General features: G+C 37.8%; 2 protein-coding genes across 13 annotated transcripts in view; both read left to right on the top strand.

The window, feature by feature from the left end:
* The first annotated feature begins 587 nt into the window (after nucleotides 1–587).
* LOC136848759 (acetylcholinesterase-like) overlaps nucleotides 588–25,000 on the top strand; it is a 219,232-nt gene continuing 194,819 nt past the window's right edge. For 4 of the 12 annotated variants that reach the window (XM_067121341.1, XM_067121332.1, XM_067121339.1 and 1 more), the window contains exons 1-2: nucleotides 721–1,487; nucleotides 1,720–1,876. The gene's annotated coding sequence lies outside the window, so the exon portion shown is untranslated. Of the gene's footprint in view, nucleotides 1,488–1,719; nucleotides 1,877–25,000 lie in introns of all 12 variants that reach the window. The other 8 variants (XM_067121335.1, XM_067121330.1, XM_067121344.1 and 5 more) reach the window with 6 other exon arrangements.
* Nucleotides 2,846–3,391, top strand: LOC136848518 (17S U2 SnRNP complex component HTATSF1-like). Its single transcript, XM_067120788.1, has one exon. The coding sequence runs from the start codon at nucleotides 2,846–2,848 to the stop codon at nucleotides 3,389–3,391; it is 546 nt and encodes a 181-aa protein (XP_066976889.1).

The raw sequence follows: 25,000 nt of genomic DNA, 5'->3' as shown, positions 1-25,000 counted from the left end.
TAGATGTACAGATAAATTCTGAACCCGTATGAGTATTTTTACACACGTAGTATATATATATATATATATATATATATATATATATATATATATATATATATATATATATATATATATGTATGTATATATATATATGTGTGTGTGTGTGTGTGTGTGTGTGTGTGTGTGTGATGTAAGCATGTGTGTGTGGATGTGTGAATTATTCTATTTTTTTCTCCTTTTCTGTTGTCTATACAAATGTCCTTTTGATGACTTGATGAACCTTTCCTCGTTGATGGACGTTCTTCGAAAAAGTAAAACCAGAAAGAAGAAAACTTTCCTAGTTATTCCTTTGGTGATGCAGTTTGAGTTGATTATGTAACTTCTTAATAATGAAACGCTTGTGTAAAATGATCCCAGCCTCTTGTTACAGGACGTGTACTTCTTCTATTCCTCTCCTCTGGAGGTGATCTTGAGGTGCACATACTTTCCTCGACGTAACAGCGAGTTCGGCGAGTTTATGCCAAAGCAACTGCTTTCGGAAAGGCGTTTTCGAGATGATGTGGTATGCTTATTTTGAGCCCTTTTGTGCCACAGTATCTGCTGTTAATCGTAGGGAGAGTGAGAGGAGAAGCAGCAGACACCCGCTCTCGGGACCTGAACGCGCTAAAAATCGATAGTGCAGCACCACCGTAGGGACGTGAGCCGAGAGGTAGCCCAGCCACTGATGCCAGTGTGTCAGGCAGTCCAGTGGCGACCGGGGCAGGAGAAGCACGCTGACGTGTCGCTCTCTCCCCCCTCTGCTTGTGCTCTCGGATACACACCACTCAGAATTTCCCCTCTCTCTTTCTCTTCCTTTCTTTCTCACTCGCTCTCCGAAACTGGTGTAGGCATCGCATCAAGTACTGAGGGTCGTCGTCGTCGTCGTCGTTCAACGCTGGCTCTTATTAAGCCTCGCTCTTAAATCGTAGTAGTGTTGATCCTCATCTCATGTTATCACGATGAACATGCTCGTAAGAGCTCTGTTCTAATACTCAGGGACCAGAAGGAGGCGAGGAGGACTACTCTCTGGAAGAATTGTAGCGCGGTGGACTTACGCTAACCCTCCAGCCGATCACTCGGCCCCCACCCTCCTCCCTCCAAAAGTGTGCAACGGCAGATCGCCAAAGGAACGTCCTTCGAGGAAGAGGTCGACCTTGTAATTTTTGGGAGGTGCGAAAAGTTCCATCCTCTCTCTCTGGGGTCGTCGTTGAGCGTTGAAGTTCAGGTGAATAAAATAAAAAAAAAAAAAGGGATACACGCACTCGTACACAAACGCATAAACAAACACAAACACTCTCTTACGAACGCACGCACGTCACACACAAACAACACCCTCGTCATCATTTACACCTGAGATTCATTGTGGTGTGAAATCCAGGAGAGTAGTGGGTTCTCCTTGTGGCCCTGCCTCTTTTCTTCTGCCTCTTCTACCCCTACCCCCATCGATCTCTCGTACCACGTGAAGAGTGAGTTCTACGCTCCTTCCCTCCAACTCCCCCACTCCCCTGCTCCTTCCCCTCCCCCCCACCCCCCAAAAAAAGGACTTCATTAGTACCGATATTTAATGATTATTTGTCTTGTACCAAACTGCTCCTAAACAATTATCTTGCCATAACTGTTCTGCTGTCGAATATTGTCGTTTTTTTCTCTCTCTCGAATAAAATCTTAGTTAAATTCTGTTTGTTTCGTTCTGATCAGTGACTTCTTGAACGTCCTTCACCTACACCAGCAACACAAAAAACCTCCCCCACCCAAAATAAAAAAAAAATACCGCGACTGAAACAAGTTGGTGACTTGAAATCGGAAATATTGAAATATTTATCACCTCTTGACTACCGGCCACACCAGCAATAAGGTAAGTGTCGCACTCTTAACCTCTCTCTCTCTCTCTCTCTCTCTCTCTCTCTCTCTCTCTCTCTCTCTCTCTCTCTCTCTCTGTTTTTCAAGGAATAATATTTGACCAACTGCAAATGGAGGAAGGAAGGGGAGAAAAGAGACCACTTATTCTCTCTCTCTCTCTCTCTCTCTCTCTCTCTCTCTCTCTCTCTCTCTTATATCATCCCGCATTCAAACGTAATCGGTTCTTTAATGATTGATCCGCTGACGTCCAAAACGAAGTAGGAGAAAGAGAGACAGGAGGAGAAAATTATAGATGAAGTGAACGCACGAGGAAAGACGCTATTGACACGATCACAGAGATTTCGTAATAACCTCTGTTGTGCTGGCAAACGAAGTTATTGCTGCACGTCTTATGCGAGCTTCTCTACGATTACTTACAATTGTTTTCATGTACATTAATACGTACCTGTATTTTATGCTGTATATGTGTCCATGTAATTATGTATGTACGTTTTCGGATTTTGAATAGACTTAATGAGAAAACAAGCGCTGTACGGTTTGACTGCGCAGTAATTTTTCGATAAAAAAACCGCGCACCTCATTTTGGAATAATCGTCTAAGTATATATATATATATATATATATATATATATATATATATATATATATATATATATATATATATATATATATATAACGTATGCATGTATGTATATGTAATAGGTTTGTATGTATATGTATATTAAGTTTCTGTGTAGACTTCGATTACGAGTTTGATCAAGGTCAAACGGAAGCGAATTTCGTGGAAAAATCACGCACAATAACCGTGCCTTCTTCCACGAGAGTGACATGCAATATCCACAACACAGGAATGGCAAGGTCGGGATGACGCAGAGGCTTCAAGTACCACTGAATGGTTGTTTTCGGGGATCGTTTTCGTACTCTTTGTCAAGAAAATCCTTCCGAAATTCGCTCCCAGAGACTGTATGAAGAAAATCCTTCCGAAATTCGCTCCCAGAGACTGTGAAGAAAATCCTTCCGTAATTCGCTCCCAGAGACTGTATGAAGAAAATCCTTCTGAAATTCGCTCTCAAAGACTGTATGAAGAAAATCCCTCCGAAATTCGCTCCCAGAGACTGTATGAAGAAAATCCCTCCGAAATTCGCTCCCAGAAACTGTATGAAGAAAATCCTTCCGAAATTCGCTCCCAGAGACTGTATGAAAAAAATCCTTCCGAAATTCGCTCGCAGAAACTGTATGAGGAAAATCCTTCCGAAATTCGCTCCCAGAGACTGTATGAAGAAAATCCTTCCGAAATTCGCTCCCAGAGACGGTATGAAGAAAATCCTTCCGAAATTCGCTCCCAGAGACGGTATGAAGAAAATCCTTCCGAAATTCGCTCCCAGAAACTGTATGAAGAAAGTCCTTCTGAAATTCGCTCCCAGAAACTGTATGAAGAAAATCCTTCCGAAATTCGCTCCCAGAAACTGTATGAAGAAAATCCCTCCGAAATTTGCTCCCAGAGACTGTGAAGAAAATCCTTCCGTGATTTGCTCCCAGAAACTGTATGAACAAAATCCCTCTGAAATTCGCTCCCAGAAACTGTATGAAGAAAATTCTTCCGAAATTCGCTCCCAGAAACTGTATGAAGAAAATCCTTCTGAAATTCGCTCCCAGAAACTGTATGAAGAAAATCCTTTCGAAATTCGCTCCCAGAAACTGTATGAGGAAAATCCTTCCGAAATTCGCTCCCAGAAGCTGTATGAAGAAAATCCTTCTGAAATTCGCTCCCAGAAACTTTATGAAGAAAATCCTCTCGAAATTCGCTCCCAGAAACTGTATGAAGAAAATCCTTCCGAAATTCGCTCGCAGAAACTGTATGAAGAAAATCCTTCCGAAATTCGCTCCCAGAAACTGTGAGGAAAATCCTTCCGAAATTCGCTCCCAGAAACTGTATGAGGAAAATCCTTCCGAAATTCGCTTCCGTCACAGATGGCCAGATGTGTCGGCTTTCATAATGAATGTGAGCATTATGCATCTTATGCTCATTAAATTCTTTTTGGTCGTGCCTTTTATGGACTCGAACGTATCGTCATATTTCGTTTATTTTTTTGTTCGGACCAGACCGTTTTATATGACGAGGACTTAACAGACAAAATGACGTAAGGAAGGATGAAGATGATTATATCTTATTTTCAGTGGATTCATCAGTTAATTTTTGGTCAGAAAATGTCATTGGTCTACAACCAAACGATTTAATGCCCTCTCTGTCACCTTCTGTAGGACTTTCCTGCTTCTATGAAAACAAACCTTTAATGGTGGCGTAGTAGCCAAATATAGGTCAAAAGCTGAATTAGTTATGACGTAGCAGCCACTCGAAGTAAATCTGCAAAGAAAAAAAAATAATGAGAAAAAGAACATTGAATGAGTTTCCATGCTGTCCATGTTGACTATGGTAATTTTCTTTTTGATGTTTGAACGCGGAAATCGTTACGTTTCATTTGCAAGTAAAGGCTTTGTTGTCGCGTCTCTTCATTCTTCCTCCCCATGCTGCAGGGCCTGTCACAAACGCTTACCCTATATCGACGTTTTTCGGTGGACAAACCTTCTTCTCTGTATGGGCTGTTATCCTGTAGGTGGAGTTGTGCTTTAGAATACAATATACATTTTGGAATAGAGAGAGAGAGAGAGAGAGAGAGAGAGAGAGAGAGAGAGAGAGAGAGAGAGATACGAAAGCTCCGGAATTAAAATCAAACCAAAGCCGTAACGTTCATAGGCAAACCCCCCCCCTTTTTTGTGTTGCTGAATAATTTCAGTGGCATCAAAGCTGAAGGTCTTTTCAGAGATTAAAAATGAGCGTGAGACAGTGGTCTCAGATTTCATCTAGCCTGTTTAGACTTGCTGCAAGCCTGATTTTGGCCACGAAACGGTTGTTAACCGAGGCTCTTTCTTATTCCTGGAAAATGCTTTGATGTCAGTGATCTCCTTTTGGAAAGCTCGTTCTCTCTCCTTTGATTTAGGCCGTGGCTTAGAATGTAGATTCTCTCTTCGCTATAAGCGAGAATCTATCGCTGGTCAGCTCCACTAAATTTCCAGCGAATTTGTTTCCTTGGGCCACGGGAAACACTTCGATGGCAAACTGCCAAGTTTCGTGCGAGAATCTGCAGTAGCTGCTGAGAATTGGTGGAGGGGGAGCGCCGCCATTACGTTTTCTTGGTCACCATCCGGAAACACCCTTTCGTGCTCTCTTTCAGAGGTTCTCAAGTACTGGGCCATTCACCATCATGATGTCAATGGAGGAAAGCGAAGAAAATGAACACGTCCTGGACTTACAACTCTTTCCTTCACGTATCTCTTCGTTTCAGCAACATCACGATTATCTGCTGCGGCTGCTTTTCTTTTAGGGATCGGGGAGGTGCGAGATGGACCGGTGTCCAAAATGACACGGGCTTTGTTTCCCCTGGCTGAAATTCTCCTTGTGTTAGGCATCATTTCGTTTGCTAAAATTTCGCCGGATGATCTGTGACCTCAGAGTTGGCGGAAGGAGTTGGGAGGGAGGAGGGGGGAGCTTGTGTGTGGCGGACAAAAACCCAAGGAAAGATTTGAGAAGAAGAGGAGATAGAAATGAATCCTAACCATTCAATTGTCTCCAAAAAACTAAAAAAAAAAATAGTGTTATTATGAAAAACACGAAGCAGAAATAGCGGCCGTGACCTTGCCGGCTTCTTCACTGTAACCCCAAACCCCCTTTGTTAGAATCCCTTCGTACTCGGAGAGTTTTTGCTTGCTGAAGCCCCCTCCGTCTCCCCGCCCTCTTCCCCCTCCTTCCTCACCCCACCCCAGCCCTACTTCTTGGAAATTTGCACATCCAGTGGCGCAATAAAACCATCCACTTTAACCTACAAAAATGAGTAACGTACAAGAAGCAAACTGCCGTTGAAATGAAACGGCTCTCCTTCCCACCACAACTGCTACTGCTGCGGCGGCTGGAGCTGCTTGATGACGAATATGATACTGACAGTGGTGATAGTGATATGACGACGTAGCCACGGGTTTTTAATTCACAACCCTAAATAACCGCAACTCGTTTAGTTACAGTCCACTTTCTTGCGAGAACTACAGTACACGGTTTGCGTGGTTCCCACTGCGCCCGGAATTCCAGTGTTATGAAAGCGCTAGGGTAACAATTATATAATGGACTTATTCGAAGCAGAGAGAGAGAAAGAGAGAGAGAGAGAGAGAGAGAGAAAGCTATTATGAAGCGTGAGTTAAAAAGACATTCTATCTGACCTTGTATGTAAAGAAAGGAGTTCTTGTATGTAAGCTTGTGTACCCATACACGACAGATTGTTGTTAGTGGAAGGACGTCAGTTTAGAATTACAGTTTTTTCTCTTCCGTTTTAAAGTAATTTATCAATTAAGCAACTGGGTGTTGTCTGGGGTCGAGACAGTAAGCTTCAAAAGTTCAAGAAGTTCACATGCGTGACAGAAAAGCAAGTTGAAAGTTCAGTCGAAATATACTTTTTCTATGACAGGGAAAAAATGAAAGACGTTGAACATTATAGTTTTCCAAAAAAAACATAATGATTCGTTTAGCGAAAGATTTCGTAACTCGTGGTTCAAGACTCATATTCGAAAAGCGAAGCATATTCTATGTACATTTCCGTCTAATGCAAAGAATAATGGACAGTGATTGCAAACGCTGCTATATATTTGTCTGTGTTTACTTACTTCCTTCTTTTACATTTTATCTTGCTCATTCTGTGTTCTATCTATGTTCGGCCAAAAGCCCGTGCTAGTACAAGGCCATCTTACTGTCTTACTCTACCATCAACAGTTTCTGTTTTATACAATCTGTCGTTGACAGCACAATTCTGCGCGTTTCTTCATTTTTGGTGGTGTACCTCAGGGTTTTGGTCTCTCGCTTATTATTTTTCTGTTCTTCAGTGCTATTCTTAATTCTACCATTTTTTATTTGTGGTTATGTCAATAATGCAGTCCTGTGCACTTCTGCGCTCACTTCCCCTCCCAAAGCAACCTCTGTTGTTAGCTATCTTTCGGAAATTTCTCTACCGCTATCGATCAACTTCAATTCTTATAAAGCCTCTAAATCGGGAGCCTTTAATTTAGAATGTTGCAGTGTTTCCAGGACGATTTCTACATATTTCTCAATCTGTTTATTCTACTTGGTAACAGCACAGTTCCCCATTTCTACTCTATCAACATTTGCGTGTACACGGTGCATTCAACTGCCAAATCTAAATGTAAGAAATATGAAGTTTAAATTGAAGCGGTCAGTTTCTCATCTCATTCTGGTAATTGTAGCCTCATATTTTCCTTGTCCGTTCTGCTGTCATGTCTGAGACATTCGTATTTTCCCCTTGCCAGAACTGAACTGAATCAAAGGCAGTTCGTCTGATCAACAGCTCTGCCCTCGTCTTTACAAATCCTCTTCTTTCCGTCTCAAGGTCGTTTTGACGACGCGTCGCTGCAATTGAACTAAGGCAGGCAACTCCTCTCAGCTTGGAACATTACACCCGCAGTGTCACCACCTCCCAAACATATTTCACGACGTTGCCAACCCCACTCGACTCTGGATTTTTCTCTCATTCTCTGTTTTCTATGAGGCTCATGACCTTCCTTTTGAGTGGCAGGCCTATGGCGTCCTCGGATGCTGATACTTTTTTTTTTTCTGGTATCTCATTTTATTTCGAAGCTGAACTACGTATTTAGACATATATACATACAGCGTGTACGTAAGTGCGCTTAAAGTTGCGATAGAAAGTTGGTGTATGTATATAAAATGTATATGCATGCTAAATATGTACACAGACATACCTAATAGTGCGTGCAATGTTTAGAGAATTAATGTTCAATGGGTAATATAATAAAATGAATTAACGACTAGTGAGGATTATTGACTGCTCTCAAGAGAGAGAGAGAGAGAGAGAGAGAGAGAGAGAGAGAGAGAGAGAGAGAATTAATGTTCAGTAGGTGATATAATAAATTGGATTAACGACTAGTGAGGATTATTGACTGTTCTCAAGAGAGAGAGAGAGAGAGAGAGAGAGAGAGAGAGAGAGAGAGAGAGAGATAGATAGATTCGGTGAAAGAATGAATGCCATGCGTTTGACAGCTCAACTTTGTCATGTTTCTCCAAGGATAGTGGAAGACGGAAAACAGTTTGGATACGCCACTTGAGCTATTAAGTTACACTGATGAGCATGTTACTGAACTTGATAGATTTCACGATGCGTGGCATTACTGGGATGCCGCTTTGTATGTTCTATTAGCTGCTTAGAAGGGATGTATTGAGTACAGCGCATGCGTGCTTTGCTTCCTTCAGTTTCGTGTTGTGTTTCATTCACCAGTTTTAATATGAGTCATGTTAACGATCTTTGTTATTACACAGTCCTGGTAATGAATTCTGTGTAAAAAATTTTTTTTAAATTATAGGTATATTTTAGTTTTATGGTTTAGGCTTACGTGATGTAGAAAGCCTTGTTGGGGAGCGTATTTACCTGAGAATTTTATGAAAACGGATCTGTCTGGCGGATTTTTCATGGTTAGTTAAAATCACTCGTTTGCAATAATGAGTCTTTAAAAAGCAATGGCTAAGCGATCTTCCTGCGTAAGCATACCATAATTACGCAATATTTGTCAGTAAATTGTAAATCGAAGATATTTTTGATCTTTGAAAGTATAGTTTACCTGTAAAATCCTGGAAGGCAAGACGGAAGGCCTGAGATGTAGATGCAAGATCCGGTTGGTATTTAGGGTCCGTATAAATCTTGAATGACCTCCGTCATACTTTGCTGGCGGAGGTCATTATGACATGTGGTAGTGAAACGTACATTGCATCCGAGCGTGATTGCAAATCTGTGTCGTTGGAACGAAAAGAATAATCATAGCAGTAAATTAAAAGTATTTTTAGGAGAAGCCACTTTGAACGTGTTTCAGCAGGTTTCGTCGACATTGGTTAACCCATTCTTGAGATATTGTTGTAACGTACTGAGACACGCGTATACAGACAGGCACTGAAGTGTTGAAGCATTTGGTATATTTCCTTGGTCAAGGAAAGAGCTGTAATTCCGTATTATCATCGGATTAGAAACTTAAAGATACAAGTGTTTGTAGTTTTCAACAAGTTAATTTGCCAAAATTTAGGTTATATATATATATATATATATATATATATATATATATATATATATATATATATATATATATATATGGTTGATTATTTCGTAACGTTTGAGATCAGGAGAACCTTGCCAAAAAGGATTGTACAACTCCTCTTTGCAATGATAATTGCATGCTGCATGTAATAGACTAGTTTTCAGAGATTTATACCCCAATTCCATACAATTATTATGGCACAAAATGACATAATTGAAAGCATAGCAGATTGCCAAAAGCGACATGCTTTGTAACCAGTGCCGCAGTTATACCGTAAGTTGTACATGGTTATATGACACCCAATTAGAAAGATAATCGCTGGCTGCATGTAGTGTACCAGGTTAGTAAGTTTTATGACCTCCTTATCACACGGAAAGGATACCACAAGGGACATTGTACACTAAAAGGGGACCAGATGTCATCTACTTTGTGACCCAAATGTGATATAACCGTGAGACGCAGAGGACTGTACGGCTGAACATTGCAAGAAGATTATTTGCTGTGTCTGGTAGCCTAGGTCAGAAAAGTTCATGACATTTAAAAGTGCTTCTGATGGCGCAAAATGACGTCATATTTCTAGTGATACAGAACTGGAGTGAATTGTATCACTCGGTGAGAGAATACCATGCAATGTACATGATTGTAAGATCCCACATTGTGAAGATTTTTCTCTGCTTCGTACTCAGAACCGACATAGTTTGATTACAATGTAAATACATGGCATCATCAGTCTTTCGAAGTTTTCTTGTCTTTGAGCGTAATTTTCACGCTGAAAAAATTCTCAGATTTGAAAGAATTCCATTGTCTTCGAAATCTGAGACCGTTGTTTGTTTATATCACTGTAATTACCAATTAATTCCACCTGGGTTCTCAAGCGGAGCAGATACCAAGACCCAACATAATGATCGCTATATGAGGGGAAATGTGACGCTCTCCTTTTAAATTCGTCCCATTTCCTTTGAACGTCAATCGGATAAAGTAAAAGTTAGACGGGAAAGGTGAAACAAAACTCCTCTCGGACCTCTCTGTAGTACAGAAGGAAGGAAAGTTATTTGGAATATAAAGAAACCTTAAAATATTAAGAAACCTTAATTGATGGGGACGTATCATGTTGCGTTTTCCGCTTCAAAAATTCCCTTAATTATGTAACTGGAGTAGTTGGGCGGAATCAAAGTTTCCATAAACCGCAGAATGAACATATCATTGTGTGTAGGTTTGTGTCCATTACAGGCTGTTTCCTTTGGTGGCTTATTAAATTTACAGTTCCTGTAATCCTCGCAAGCCCCCACCAAAAAAAAAAAAAAAAAAAAAAAAAAAAAAATAAACTGTTTACATGTCTCCCCTCTTGATCAGTGAGTCGAGTCGATATCTTCAGAAATACTATGCTAATTAATTTAAGGGAGCAAGGTTATGTACTTCCTGTGCCAACTATTGTAAACGGACATTGGTTGTATTATCTTGTGTTGATAGACCTTTTAAAAAATTTTATTAGAGCAGTATTTCAAGGGGGAGGTTTATTTAATATTCCTCCTTTTCTTGAAACATCATGTGACGGCTTGGGTTTTCGGAAACTGCGTTCTTCAAGCTCTTAATTTACCAGTGCTTGAGACTGAGTCTGGCTTATTACATTGTGCTACACAGCTTTTAAATGTCATTCACGACCCACATTTTAAAACTCGGTTGGTATCTGGACGAAGTTCTTTTTCAGAGTAGGGGTAATAAGTGCTTTTTCTTCTAACATCCGATTACTGATTTGGTTAAATTTTAATTACTGACTGAAATGCTTAATCACGAGTTGCTGTCACGGTGTACGTAAACATCTCATTCATAAACAGCCTCGTCTTGTTCAAGCAAACTTACAAAAGTGACACACAAATACGTGGGCTAAGATTTGGTCACCTTAACTTGAACAATACATCTTGGCCACGCCTCCAGGAAGTAAGATGGCCAGTACCCGGCTCCCAACGCATTTTCTTTTGGTTACTGGTCACCATGGTTACCAGTTCGCACCCATGTGAAATGACACTGGCCTTGGGCTGGTATCCGGCCAGCGTGGGGCCCTAGCAAATCATTGCGCTGCCACTGAAATGCGACTACTGTATACCATTTCTCTACTCCTTCTTGTACACAGTATCAGTCCTTTGAGAGACTCAAACGACTGTACCTCAGTACTTCAGCTAGAAAGATATTTATATCTATTTATATATTATATGTAATTATATATATAAATAAATATATATCTATATATATCATGTATATATATATATATATATATATATATATATATATATATATATATATATATATATATATATATATATATATAAAATGTGTGTGCGTATAGGTATGGGTTCAATTTCCCACATAGTTTACCTCAAGTCGACTTGAAAGTCTGATTTGAGATATTTTTACCTTCATTTAGGCTATGACGTAATAAAACCCTCTCTCAAGTTCTCTAGGAGTTATACCTAAGTAACAAGGTTTGTGTTACCATTTGCACACACACACACATATGTATATATATATATAATGTATATATATATATATATATATATATATATATATATATATATATATATATATATATATATATATATAAAAACTAGTTTTTGTGTGGATAAAATTTCTTGAGCCAAAAGGGTTTCTGTCTTGGGCCCCTATTTCAACAAAAGATACCAAGCCCTCATAAACGCCTTGAGTTCGGCCTACCTTCTCAAACCGGCAAGCATTAGTATGCCGGTAGCAACGAATAACTAACAGCAATAAAAAAGAAAAAAAAACGCACAGAAGAAAAAGTCTCTAGCCGTTCACCTCCCTCCATTTTGTTTCCTCAACTCGGCCGAAGGAACTAGTTCGATACGGCCTTCATAAACAAGCCACGGTAATCGTGTTTACTTTTTTTTTTTCTTTGATGATTAATCGCTGTGGGTCGAGTGTAAGTTTACCTTAATTTCTGTTCCACTGAAAATGCGCCGAGAAATGGGAGGTTTCCTCTTTCCGCCTTCTCTCTTTTCTTCCTTCCTTTCGTCGTACTTGGAGGTAGTCTCGAAGAACGAAGCTTAGAACGCCAGCAAGGACGGGAACTCTAGTCCTATGTTCGTCTCAGACGAGTAGAATAGGATCGTTTGTATATTTGTGTTTTTTTTTATATCTGTAAGAAGGATGTGTCCGAAGTAGAATGAGATAGCATTGTCCTTTTTTTATATATGGTATTCTCTTTCTTATGTTAAGGGTACATTTGAAATGAGAAAATAAAAGATGGCTAGCAAGGAAATTGTTTTCTTACTTCTACCAGCGTCGGCTAGGCGGAAGCTATTATTCATGGAACCAATTGCGACTTTTTCTTCTTTATTTACCTCATTTCCGCATGAACTCTAATTTACCTGTCTTTTTTTTTTTTTTAAAAGCTTTGTCATCCTTGCATTTCGTTTGTACTTTCATTGTTGCTCCACGCACGGTTTCCTTGTGTGCTCAGAGGATTAGGGACGTAGTTCTGAGAAATAGGAATTCGGGTAAATTTGTTTGAGGTGGGAGGAAGAGGTAGGGGAGGTTGGTTGGAGAGAGAGAGAGAGAGAGAGAGAGAGAGAGAGAGAGAGAGAGTGCCTCGGAGGCCACGATAACTTCGATACTACTAGATGCTGCCAAATTAACGTATCACGCTACCGCATATAATGACAGATTACGAGAACCATGAAAAAATTGTAATTCGCACAACTGTTAGCATAGTTCATGGTAACATAGACTGCAGTTGAGATGCGCCTAGAAAGATAATGATCACAATGATCTCTATCTCTTCCTGAAAATAATAATGTAAGTGATATATATTTAATGAACATCCAGAAGCGGGAAATATTCTAGATTTTCTTTTTTACTTCAAAAGGTAGTTTAGTTTCCAGAGATAACGAATATTCAAACAGGGACCAAACGAAAAAGAAAGAAGCTTCCTTTTACATGCCAAAGTTTATACGAAGTCGACAGAAAAGAGAAAATAGAAATAAATAAAAGTTGAAAGTTGCGGTTGATCCACGCAAAGCCCTAGGCGTGGTCGGAATTATGGTCAGAATAATTAATCAGTTCAAAATGGGAAGTGCTCGGTAAATTACGCGCATCTGCGCCTCGCCGTGTGAACTAGAGGAGATGGTTAGTACTAGATGGATATTCTGACTTCTCTCATCTCTTGACTTGATACGTTTCCGGTGGTCTGGCTTCTTTGAAGCAAACTGTAAAAGTGTGTAGCCCATATTTCGTCTGTTAAAAAAAAAAGGGAAGAAAAAATTCCGTAAATGAAGATGTAAGTGAAGCCACTAGACTATGAGTTGTTAACACCAGAAGTGGATAAACTTTGGAATCCTGAGAAGTCTTATTCCCACTCTCGAACAGATTTTGACTCTTCTTCTTCGTCTTCTTCTTTTTCTTCTTCTCCTTCTTCTGTCAGTCCTCTTGAGGTAACATAAATTCTTTCTAGTGGTCCTTGGAATGTTCCTTACTTATTAAATATTCCGTTCCGGAGAAGTTCTTAATCATTTTACGCTCTCTCTCTCTCTCTCTCTCTCTCTCTCTCTCTCTCTCTCTCTCTCTCTCTCTCTCTCTCTCTCTCTCTCTTTCTTACGCACACACGCCTATACTTTAAGCCCACCATGGGTCATAATTAATACAATTATCTTTATCAAGAAAGGAAAAAGGTTTTCGATATTTTCATTTTGCGAGTGATTCTCGCCAAGCTTCTCCTAACGTTTATAACCTTCTCTCTTTTATTTGCACGTCTGCAATTCTGTCAGGGAGTATGTAGGTTACGTCACTTAATATGCAACTTAGCCAAACACAGCCCTTTCGAAACAATGCACGACGCCAATCTTGGATGAATAGACGGCAGAAAAGAATTCTGGATTTTTCGGTGGTCTCCTTTGTTGTGTAATGTACAGAAACCGCTACAAAAGCTTTCATTTTTCAGTCGCCTAAGAATTCAGGCTACTTTTTTCTTTGTTTTTAGCTCGAGGTTTTTTTTTTTTTTTATTAAGACCTTTCTTATTATTATTATTATTATCAAGGACCCGTGAAAATAACGTTAAAAACTTTGAACTTTCTCGCAGCCTTGTATTTGCCGTTTGCGACTTTCCTTTCGATGGAATATTCTTCAAAGTGAATAATTATATTGTGTGACTTTTATGAAGCATATTTCCTTTTGCGAAGGACTTGGAATTTCTTAGCGAGCAGTGTAATTTATGTAAAGGTCTGCATTCCTTTGACTGTAACCTAGCAGCATGTAGTGATTTAATTTTGATCAACAACCCAAGTTGAACTTTGACGCTTCCAAAGAAAAACTATTCACCAATTTGAAATTGTGGATGCTGTACCTTCTGAAAAGTACATGAGCATGTATACTTAATTCAGTGTTGAAATCTTCCTTGCTGTGCGTCAGTGAGAATGTTTCAGTCCTTATCCCCCCTAGGGGGGTTAGTGCCGTCAGTGCACCTCAATTGGTGCACTGTAGATATTACTTAAGGGTCTTTCAGCGTCCCTTCGGCCCCCAGCTGCAACCTTTTTCATTCCTTTTACTGTACCTCCGTTCATATTCTCTTTCTGCCATCTGACTTTCCACCTTATCCAACAATTGTTTCATAGTGCATTTGAGAGGTTTTCCTCCTGTTACACCTTTCAAACCTCCTTATTATCAATTCCCTTTCAGCGCTGAATGACGTCATTGGTCCCAGCGCTTGGCCTTTGGTCTAAATCCTATATTCTACTCTATTCAGTCCTTATTTAGCATGTCTCCTTTTCGCTTTAATAATCAAGAAACCCAAAGGAAATCTCTATGAAAATATAGATAATTTTCAACCTTTTCTATCTAAGAACCACATTTCATCTTGACCGAGGCTTGGCATTTGTTAATAGTTAAGTACCTCCGGATTTAGGATTTTCGCCAAACGAGACGACTTCTGAATTGCAGTCATCTTCCTGTGCTTAGAAATTCTTTGAAGTAAGAAGTGAAGTTTGTTATTGAAACAATTATAAATTCAAACTGGAGAGTTTCTGACAAGATATCAGTAAAAGCACTGACAGCATAATTTTTTGTGGTACAAAGAGGATTAGATTCAATATTCGAAAGTGGAATAATTTTTTACTTATTGTACTACCTTTACCATACCAATATTACTATTTCATGCCATCAGATAACATATTTCACACCAAGCAGAATTTCATTTCATTCTGTTATGAAATCTGTAATGCTGATTCCGTGATTTAAAACGGTTTTCTTCACATGTTGCGCCACAATTAAGCTTATACTAAATAAACCACTTTTCCTTTTGTTATAAACCAATCATGATGAAATCTTCCTGTTCATCCCTTTCTGTTTTTGTTAAAAGTACACACTGACAGTATTGTTCCCGCAGAAAGCAATCACTACTTTTGCCGAAAGCAGCATTGGGTAGACTTTAACACAAGAAACTGTGTTGAGGGTTACAGTTACAGTGTACCCTTTAATCAAACAGGGCAGCTGAATCGGCCGTGGAGTTTTGAACCACCCGGTGTAACGAAATTTATGAATATCATTATCAGCATTCAAGTTTAACCTCGGAGTAAGTAGTGGAAGCACTCTAGCTGTCACCCTGTCTTTAATGGTTTCAATTAGCCTCAAGTGGAACCAGCTTATCAGCACTTGACAAGTAAATGGCTTGCTTACTCAGCATTCTGGTGTGAGTTTTAACAAAACATTCACAGCCCTTAAAAATAGGTTACTTGGAATAAGGTATGTTCAAATTTATAATACTGTGTAATGAGGAAACCAACTGATCAGTTTAAATTGCTCAAAATAAGGGAATTTCACGACAGGTATTCAGGTGCTTTTGACTTTGTTATGCTCATATAACAAAGTCAAAAGCACTGTGGCCTTCATGGTCATATATTTTAGGCTTGTTTATTTTTTTTAATGTAGTCAGCTAAGTTTAAAAACATTGCTCTCACTTTTATGCGTTTTATCTATTTCCTCTTCTCTGTTTTATCTTTCAAGTGATTTTTCTTAAAGTTGTTTACTTCGTGGGATGAGTTACTTTGGTGCTTAACAAATTCATCCCGTCTATTACAACACATCCCGTAGAAGCGGGGGGGGGGGGGTAGTGCCGTCAGTGCACCTCACGGGGCGCACTGTAGGCATGACTACAGGTTCTTTGCAGCGTCCTTTCGGGCCCTAGTTGCGATCCCTTTCATTCTTTTTACAGTACCTCCTTTCATATTATCTTTCTTCCATCTTGCTGTCCACCCTCTCCTAACAATTATTTCAAAGTGCAGTTGCGATTTTTCCTCCTGTTACACCTTTAAAACCTACCTACTCTCAACTTTCTTTCCAGCGCTGAATGACCTTATAGGTCCCAGTGCTTGGCCTTTGGCCTAAACTCAATATTCCATTCTATTACAATACTGTATGCTTTTTCATGTGGGTTTTGGTCCCTCGGATTTTAGATATTCGATGCCGGTACTGTTAAGTCTTGGCCGCTGTAGCATGACAGATATATCAGTAGCAGGTACACTAATTCTCAGAACCATTATAAAGCTCTTAGAGTAAAAGGACAAACGCGCTTTGAAAACTTGCCACATATTCAAGGCATAATTTGCTGATATTGAGTCTCGTGTCTTGATACAGAAACTATGAAATCTGAAGGAGGGGGACTTTGCGAAAAGGAAAATTCTTGGATTAATAAGAAATTGTGTACCAAGTGCAAAATCTATTACAGCCACATTATGATAAAAACATGTGACTTTTGAAGATTTAACGAGGCAGTAGAATAGCCATTTGTCTGTCTTACTCTGGCCACGTGTCAATATTTATAGTTTGCTTGAAGGCTGCAAAATATCATGAATTGTAAAAGAGATGACAAAACTTGATCACTCAATATTAGAGGCATCAATTTTGTGTTGAACAACTGCCAAGTGACTGAAAGACTATAATGTCTTTGTTGACGCTGACATTCGATATTATTTTCCCCTCCAAATAAATGTAATGATCAGTCTCTCATTAAGGATTTTAATTTCAACTTCTTTGAACGCGATCGCCTTACTTTTAAATAAATAATTTTTAAATATATTTTCCGTGACCAATGTGTACAATTTACAAGTATCAAATTCTCAATAACAACGCCCTTGATAAAGGATTTATTTCCTTTATGTATTCAGTGTTTTCCAGTTGACTATTGTTCTTTCAGCTGCCATAAAAATGTTTGTGTTTATTGATACTTCATTTGTGTCATTATTTGCGGTAAAATTGTCACACGGTAATTATTTCCATGAGGGAGGACCTTTGCTGTAAGTGGATGCTAGAGAGGAAATAGTCAATTTCTATAAACAGATCGTTGTTAGCTTACTTCCAAGACAGAATTCCATTTTTTTTTATTATATGGAGTATTGATGTATTTTTGTTAAGCCTGTGTTCAGTTTTTTCCTGGATTCCGGCTGTCATGTTTGGCTAAAGGAAACCCTGCAATAATATGCGGAGCGTATTATGAAGAAAAGATTTGTTTTTATTTACTTTAAGGGGAATGTAAAATGGATCCTCCCCATTTCCCCTGCCATATTTCTCCTGAGCCAGCTTCTTTAATAGTTCTTTTCCTCCTGGACAGTCTTCAGGAGGGGGGTGTTTGTGCGCACTAGATTGCGTATTTCCATCCGAAACGATTATGTAACATTGTCTCTTGTAGGTCTTTGGCTCATTTGTAACTGTGAAATTGCCGGAGCCCGAAGTAATTACACCCATGATGATGGCGGTGCGTTGGACCTAGATTTTCCCAGCTCGCTCCGCGACCCTCGGTTTATGCTGATAACTAAAATCAATTTCAGTCTATAAAAGGAAGGCTATTTCTAACGAGTCTCCTTCCGAGACCGTCGGTTGGTTGGTTGGGTGTTCTCATGCTTTACTGGTCCTTCTACCAAAGCTAAAATACTGGAATATTTTCACCCTAGTGCTTGGGCGTTTTTGCTACCCCTTGCGCGCTGTTATGATCTACCCGTGATTTTAAAAATCCTAGAAATATTATGATAAAGCCCTTGGCACAAAATATGAGTAAAATAATAAACACGGGCAAAGTGACAATAATCATGAAAGCTCCAAAATAGTTTTATGGTTAAGAGCACAAACAGATTAAAAGTTGGCTTTTGGTTAACTTAAAAGTTACATATTGGTTATTCTAACCTGACTGGGTGTCATTAAGAAGATCGACAAACTCGTTAATAGCTAATAAAGATGTAATATGAAATAAATTCCAGCCGTAAAAAAATTGAAATTAAGAGGAACCAAATTGATATTTTCAGTCGCGTTTACTGCCTGTTTTGGCATACTCTAAATAATTAAACGTTTCAAATATTATCTAGACCTCAAAAGTAGATTTTCCTTTTGCGCTGATTAAAATAAAAAGGTCGTTTTTAATAATCATAACGAGTAATATTATTTCTTGAACGATTTTCGGTGATTGGAAGCCCCTACATCTTGTAAATTAGTGAATATATGTAAGATAATCTCGTTCCGGCCATAGATTAGCAGAAAGGTACAAGTTTCTGGACTCATCTGTGGAGTTTCCCCAAGTTCACGCAATCAATCTCAAGCGGGTGATAGAACAATGTGTTGTTTTGACACGTATGGAAATCCGGTTGTTTGGATGGTTGCTAGACAAGTTGATGGCCGTTTCGCTTGTCCTGTACGGATGAGTCAGCTGGTTGAATAATAATAATAATAATAATAATAATAATAATAATAATAATAATAATAATAATAATAGTAATGGGACAAGCAATTATTATTATTATTATTATTATTATTATTATTATTATTATTATTATTATTATTATTCAACAAGTTGACTCATCCGTATAGGAAAAGCAAAGTAATAATAATAATAATAATAATAATAATAATAATAATAATGATAATAATAATAATGGCAAAAGACGTGCGTGATGCATTTGATGACACGTCCAATCTTCATTTTCCTATAAGAGAATATGCTTATCCTAAAGTTGTCTTTTAAGGTAATTGCTCTCTATGAAAGCTTTCATAATTAGCGTACGAACGAAATGGCTATATTTCCACGCAAAGTCATGACTAAGTCGAATATGATGTCGTGCGACGAAAATAATTTCGAAAAAAAAATGTACCCTATCTTTATTTATGTCTTTTTTTTTGTCCTACATTTACTGAAAGTGTATAATTATTTTTATAAACGTGAAAAATCATGTGTATCCTCGACATTCTACGTGGACGAAAGTGTGACAGTATCCTGAAATAATACATTTTCTTCCAGTACGTAATAGGTCCTGAGAAGGCGAAGAAGAAGAATACGCGTTTTATTCAGCACTCTTTTGTTTCACCTCGGCGCTGAACTTGCCTGACCTTAGCTCGAGTGCCGTTCATGCATTTTGGGAGATCCATCATCCATTAACCTCTCTGGCTGAGCCCCGTCGTTCATTCAGGTCATTTTGTTTTATCGACAGTAGTCCCGATTTGAAATTTGGTCTTTTGGGATTTCTTTTCGTTGGAATTGATAAGCCTCTGTGAGTTGTTAATCTTGGACTTGATTGAAGGTTGCGCTTTCTCTTTTTATGAGTAAAGACTAAAACCTCCGGACGTCATTTATAATGATTGAGATTAACTGGTTGAGGGAAATTTTCTGTTTTTCGTTTAATTTCCCAGTGTCTTGAACGTCCCAAGTTCTTTTCATCAGTCTGTCGGAAGAAGAGAGATATGTTGGAAGGGAAAACTTGCGCTCACACCACGAGTTGTAATGAATAGCAGTGGTAGGTAGAAAGAACCAAAAAATTGGCATAGAAGTCACGGCTGCCTGTTTAAATTCTTTTTGCGAGTGTAAAAGGGGGTGTGGAGAGAGAGAGAGAGAGAGAGAGAGAGAGAGAGAGAGAGAGAGAGAGAGAGAGAGGGGGGAGGGGGAGGGTGAAGGACGCAGACTGCCGGTTTCAATTCTTGTATGTGTTGGGAGGTGAACCAGGCTGCACTTATCGAGCGTATGTGATTAGAAGCCTGTTCGTATTACTTCTCGCTGCATGCATATGTCTGACAGATGCCTGTCGGATTACCTTGGAATATTTATTCATACATACATACATATATTATATACACGTCTATAATATATATGCATTTATAAATATATTTATATATGCATATATATATATAAATATATATATGTGTGTGTTTGTATGTGTGGAGTAGGAAGTTGCCAATATCCCTTTCACCTCTCCTTTTCTGTGTATACAATTATGGAAGTGGGAAGCTTCTCAGTTTCACTTTTCCGTGTGCGTATGAATGGAAGCTTGATCCCTTATTTCGCTTCATGTGCGTACATGCAACAAGGCACTTCATTTAACTTCGTATGTGTACAAATGGTGGGACATACATTTCAGTTCCTTATACGCTTGTATCTAGACGGGATTTGTGATCCAATACCTTTCTAAGCGTGTGTACTTCTGTAACTGTGGGTGGCACTACCCGCGTTTATACATTATCATAAAGAAGTGCAGATGCCTTTTTCTTCTCTGGTTAGTTGCTCTCGTTTTCACTTCTTGCTGCGTATGTACATGGCAATGCCGCCGACTTTATCGCCAGAGGGCTTATAAACTGCATATATGGGGTCCTGTCTTTTTCACTTTCCTTGCGGCAGATGGGGCTATTGTTGTGTATGTGAGTGGGAGCTGCTGGCTTCTCCTTGCATTTTGTTATATATATATTTTTTTTTCGGTGTAAATGGAGAGCCGTGCTAAAGGCTTTTTAAGTAAGTGAAGGTTTTGCTTGTGTAAGTAAAGGGAAGGGGATTTTTGTGGTCTTTTTTCATCGTCGTGTATGTATTGAATGCTGAGGGTTGCTGCTGGGTTTCCTACCTATTTGTATATCTGTGTATTAATATATGTATATATATATATATATATATATATATATATATATATATACGTATAATATATAGGCTATATATATATTATACATACACACATATATATATATATATATTATACATACATATATATATATATATATATATATATATATATATATATATATATATGAATATATATCTATCTATCTATCTATCTATCTATCTATATATATATATATATATATATATATATATATATATATATATATTATATTATATTATATAGTTATACTCGCGTGTGTGTGTGTGACTTGACCGTTCTATTCCTTCCTTATATAATGAAAAATGAAAACATTCAGGAAGATTATTTAAACAACTGTACTTATAATTGTCAAATAAATCGCTATACTGTATCACGTGCCCATGCCCGCATAATGTGACCTCATAATACGACCTCACATTCAAATGCAAGGCCCGATCTATGTTGTATGCAAGTGAAAAAAGGCGTGGTTATATGATAAAAAAAAAGGGAGACTCGTCTTACGCAGGGTGATGCATTAAAGGCTTATAATGTTACATTGGTCAACCACTGAATAGGAAGCACTTGTTTTTGATGAAGTGTCACGTACCCTTGCGTGAATTTACATACCTCATGGAAGTCCATGTTATTTCGCATTTCCAAGGATTTATATTCTCTGCAGTGTGAGTTGTTTTATAGTGTCTGTATAGAAAATCCGTATTTCATAGTTTAGTAAATTACATATTTTTAGATAATAAAATGGTTAATATATATACATATATATATATGTACATATATACGTATATATATGTATTATATGTATATATATGTATATATGCGGTAGAGTATTCCAAAATTAACTTAGGAACAGCGTGGTTCAAGTAGGATCAATGGATTTGTTTACGTAATATGGCGTCGTAACGAACATGGTCATCGACGCCGCGTTGCAAAGGACTGATAGTATATATAAGTGAAGGTACAACGGGTATTTAGTTTGATGCTGTATTTTTGTAAAATACCTAACAATCTCTCTGAGGTAGAAATGGTTAGGTATTTTACAAAAATAGCGCATCAAAATAAGTATCCGTTGTACCTTTACTTATATACACTATCAGTCCTTTGGAACGCGGCGTTGATGACCATGTTCGTTGCGACGCCATATTACGTAAACAAATCCATCGATCCTACTTGAGCCACGCTGTTCCTAAGTTAATTTTGAATACTTACGGCATACATACACACACACACACACACACACACACACACACACACACACACACATATATATATATATATATATATATATATATATATATATATATATTTATATATATACTGTATGTATGTATGTATGTATATATACGAGTATATATATATACAATATATATGTGTGTGTGTGTGTATGTGTACGGTCGCATAGCAATGTCCCGCATTCATAGTAAACTCGATCCTCTAGAATCTTGCTAAAATACCAGAATTCTAAACTCGAAAGGGGACTATAACAACCGTTACCTTTGAAGATATATTTATGAAATGCAGTATGTTACTGTTAATTATTGTTGGTCCTTTGTTTTGCCTTTTCCTTTTATTTTGGAGTTTCTGCCGCTATTTGGAGCTGCTGGTTTATCTGTGATGCCACATATAGTTGCCAAAAGCAGTGTAGCGACAGTATATTTATTGGTCTCGAATCTCGGTCTGTGCCATAGCCTACGGCACCAAGGTTTCTTATGATTCTGTGTTTGATTTTTCTTGTTTAATGGTACGCACAAACACTGTTTTGTATTCGTATATTCATTAATTTGACTTCCTCCTTTCAGTTATTGTTTACACGTATTCTCTTTTATTTCATGTTTTTTTTTTTGAGTTATGTATAATCGAATAGGCCCAATGGAAAAGAGAAGGGAGTTAGATTTCAAGTAAAGTCTCCACCCTTCATCGGATGATAGTCAGGAATGCCGCCAACCCAAATATAAGTCTGTTCTCTTCGCCTTCGTTTTCCTTTTATTTTGAATATATATATATATATATATATATATATATATATATATATATATATATATATATATATATATATATATATATATATATTATATATATATATATTTATTTTATATGTAATGTTTATATTATAAATTTTTATATAACACACAACTACTATATATATATATATATATATATATATATATATATATATATATATATATATATATATATATATATATATATATATATATATATATGAAACTTCGTCTTCCATTTCATTTTTTCATATCTACATTTTATGCGTTGGCCTTGTCCCTCGTTTATCAGATTGCATGTTCATTACGAACAGCAGCAACACCAGCAACCCTGATAATAGCGGTCATTGTAATAGTTCACATTGCGAATAAGTGCAAATGAAGCGTGACGTGAATTTGATACTACTCTGAATATTTCGGGAGCGACCATCAATAAACAGCGGCATTTTGATCATGTAACCTAAGTTTGCCGCAAGAACTGTCAATAAAAAAAAAAAGGAAGTGCTTCAATAAAAAAAAAAAGAAAGTGCTTTAGTAATAAAAAAATAAAGTGCTTCAAGCACCTGCACAGTAAGCTCATCATTAGTGCGATGACCCCACCTCCTCCTCCAGACACACAATGCGACACTCACCTTCATGTTGCCTGGGACTACCGCACCATCAAACATACGAACGCTTTTTCAGGTCTCAGACTTGTCCTCACTCCTCCCACCGGTCTGGAGCTTTGCACCCTTTACACTTACCTCTCTCTCTCTCTCTCTCTCTCTCTCTCTCTCTCTCTCTCTCTCTCTCTCTCTCAACAAACTAAACACGAAACCACGTTGTGCTATCGTTTGACTAGCTGTAGCCTATTTGCACCACCCTTGTAATATGTATAGATTTCTCCAGCTTTTATTCTTTTTAACTTACGTGATTATGTCACATCTCTTTGGCTTCCATCTGGTTTCCTTCATTCGTATTCAGCTGTTTGTTGTCGTGCTTATAATTATGACTTATGACTCTCATCACTTCATTATGAAGCTGGTTTTTGCTCCTGTGAATCAGCAACATTAATATCCCTGGTTTTACAAATAAGATCCCCCCTTTTTTTTTGTTCCACGAGAATGAAATACAGGTTTTGTGTCACATTTTAGTTGTATAAAGGGTAATCTTGAAAAGTATTTGTTTTTCGTTTGATTTTTAGGTTTCTTGATTTTGTGATTCATTTCCCGTTTTATCCGTTTCTTTCAATTGCCGTCGACTTCAAGAAACTAAATCCCTCTTGCACTAACTCCTTTAATTAGCGCTGTAGTCTCTCTAGTGCCTTTATTACTGCAATTAGTTCTCATTAACTTTAGCTAGATCTGTCACTGCCATTTATTATATGCCTGTGTCCATAGCACAGTTATTATTATTATTATTATTATTATTATTATTATTATTATTATTATTATTATTATTATTATTATTATTATTATTATTATTATTGCAAAGAAATTCACATTGTGAAACATGTTTTGTAAAAATCCAGTTTTGTGAAAATAAGTAGCATTGTTTATAAAATATTAAAATAAATAACACAACTTTTTCGTATAATTGTGGATTTTTATTTTACAACAGTGTTATTATTATTATTATTATTATTATTATTATTATTATTATTATTATTATTATTATTATTATTATTATTATTATTATTATATGGTCAGATTTGATTTCGTGCAAAACAGTAAATTCAGATTCTGATTCAACCAAGGTAATTAACCCCCAGTGGTTTATTACATTTCAAAAGAATCCGGCCAGAGGTCTAATTCTTGGGCAGACGCAGCAGGATCATGTAACTCATACAGTGACTCCAGAGCGAACTTTGCATAGTTGATGGAAACATTTTCACAGCATTCCGCTCTCCGACCATAACTGCGAGGGATTTGTCACTTTCCCAAATGCTTACATCTCGTGCAGTTTCATAATGTATCTTCATGCATTATCCAACAGGGGAGTTGGTCATAGGGCCTTGGAAATGAAACTGAGCCCGTGGTCTGTGGTCATTTTATGTTTTATGAACGAGTGTGTTCTTGGTTA

This window comes from Macrobrachium rosenbergii, chromosome 19 (genome assembly GCF_040412425.1).
Source record: "Macrobrachium rosenbergii isolate ZJJX-2024 chromosome 19, ASM4041242v1, whole genome shotgun sequence".
Lineage (NCBI taxonomy): Eukaryota > Metazoa > Arthropoda > Malacostraca > Decapoda > Palaemonidae > Macrobrachium > Macrobrachium rosenbergii.
Note: the sequence above shows the minus strand (reverse complement) of the source record. Positions and strands in the feature narration are given on the sequence as shown.

Coding starts and splice junctions, on each gene's coding strand:
- LOC136848518 (XM_067120788.1), top strand. CDS start 2,846: ATGAAGAAAATCCTTCCGAAATTCGCTCCCAGAGACTGTGAAGAAAAT.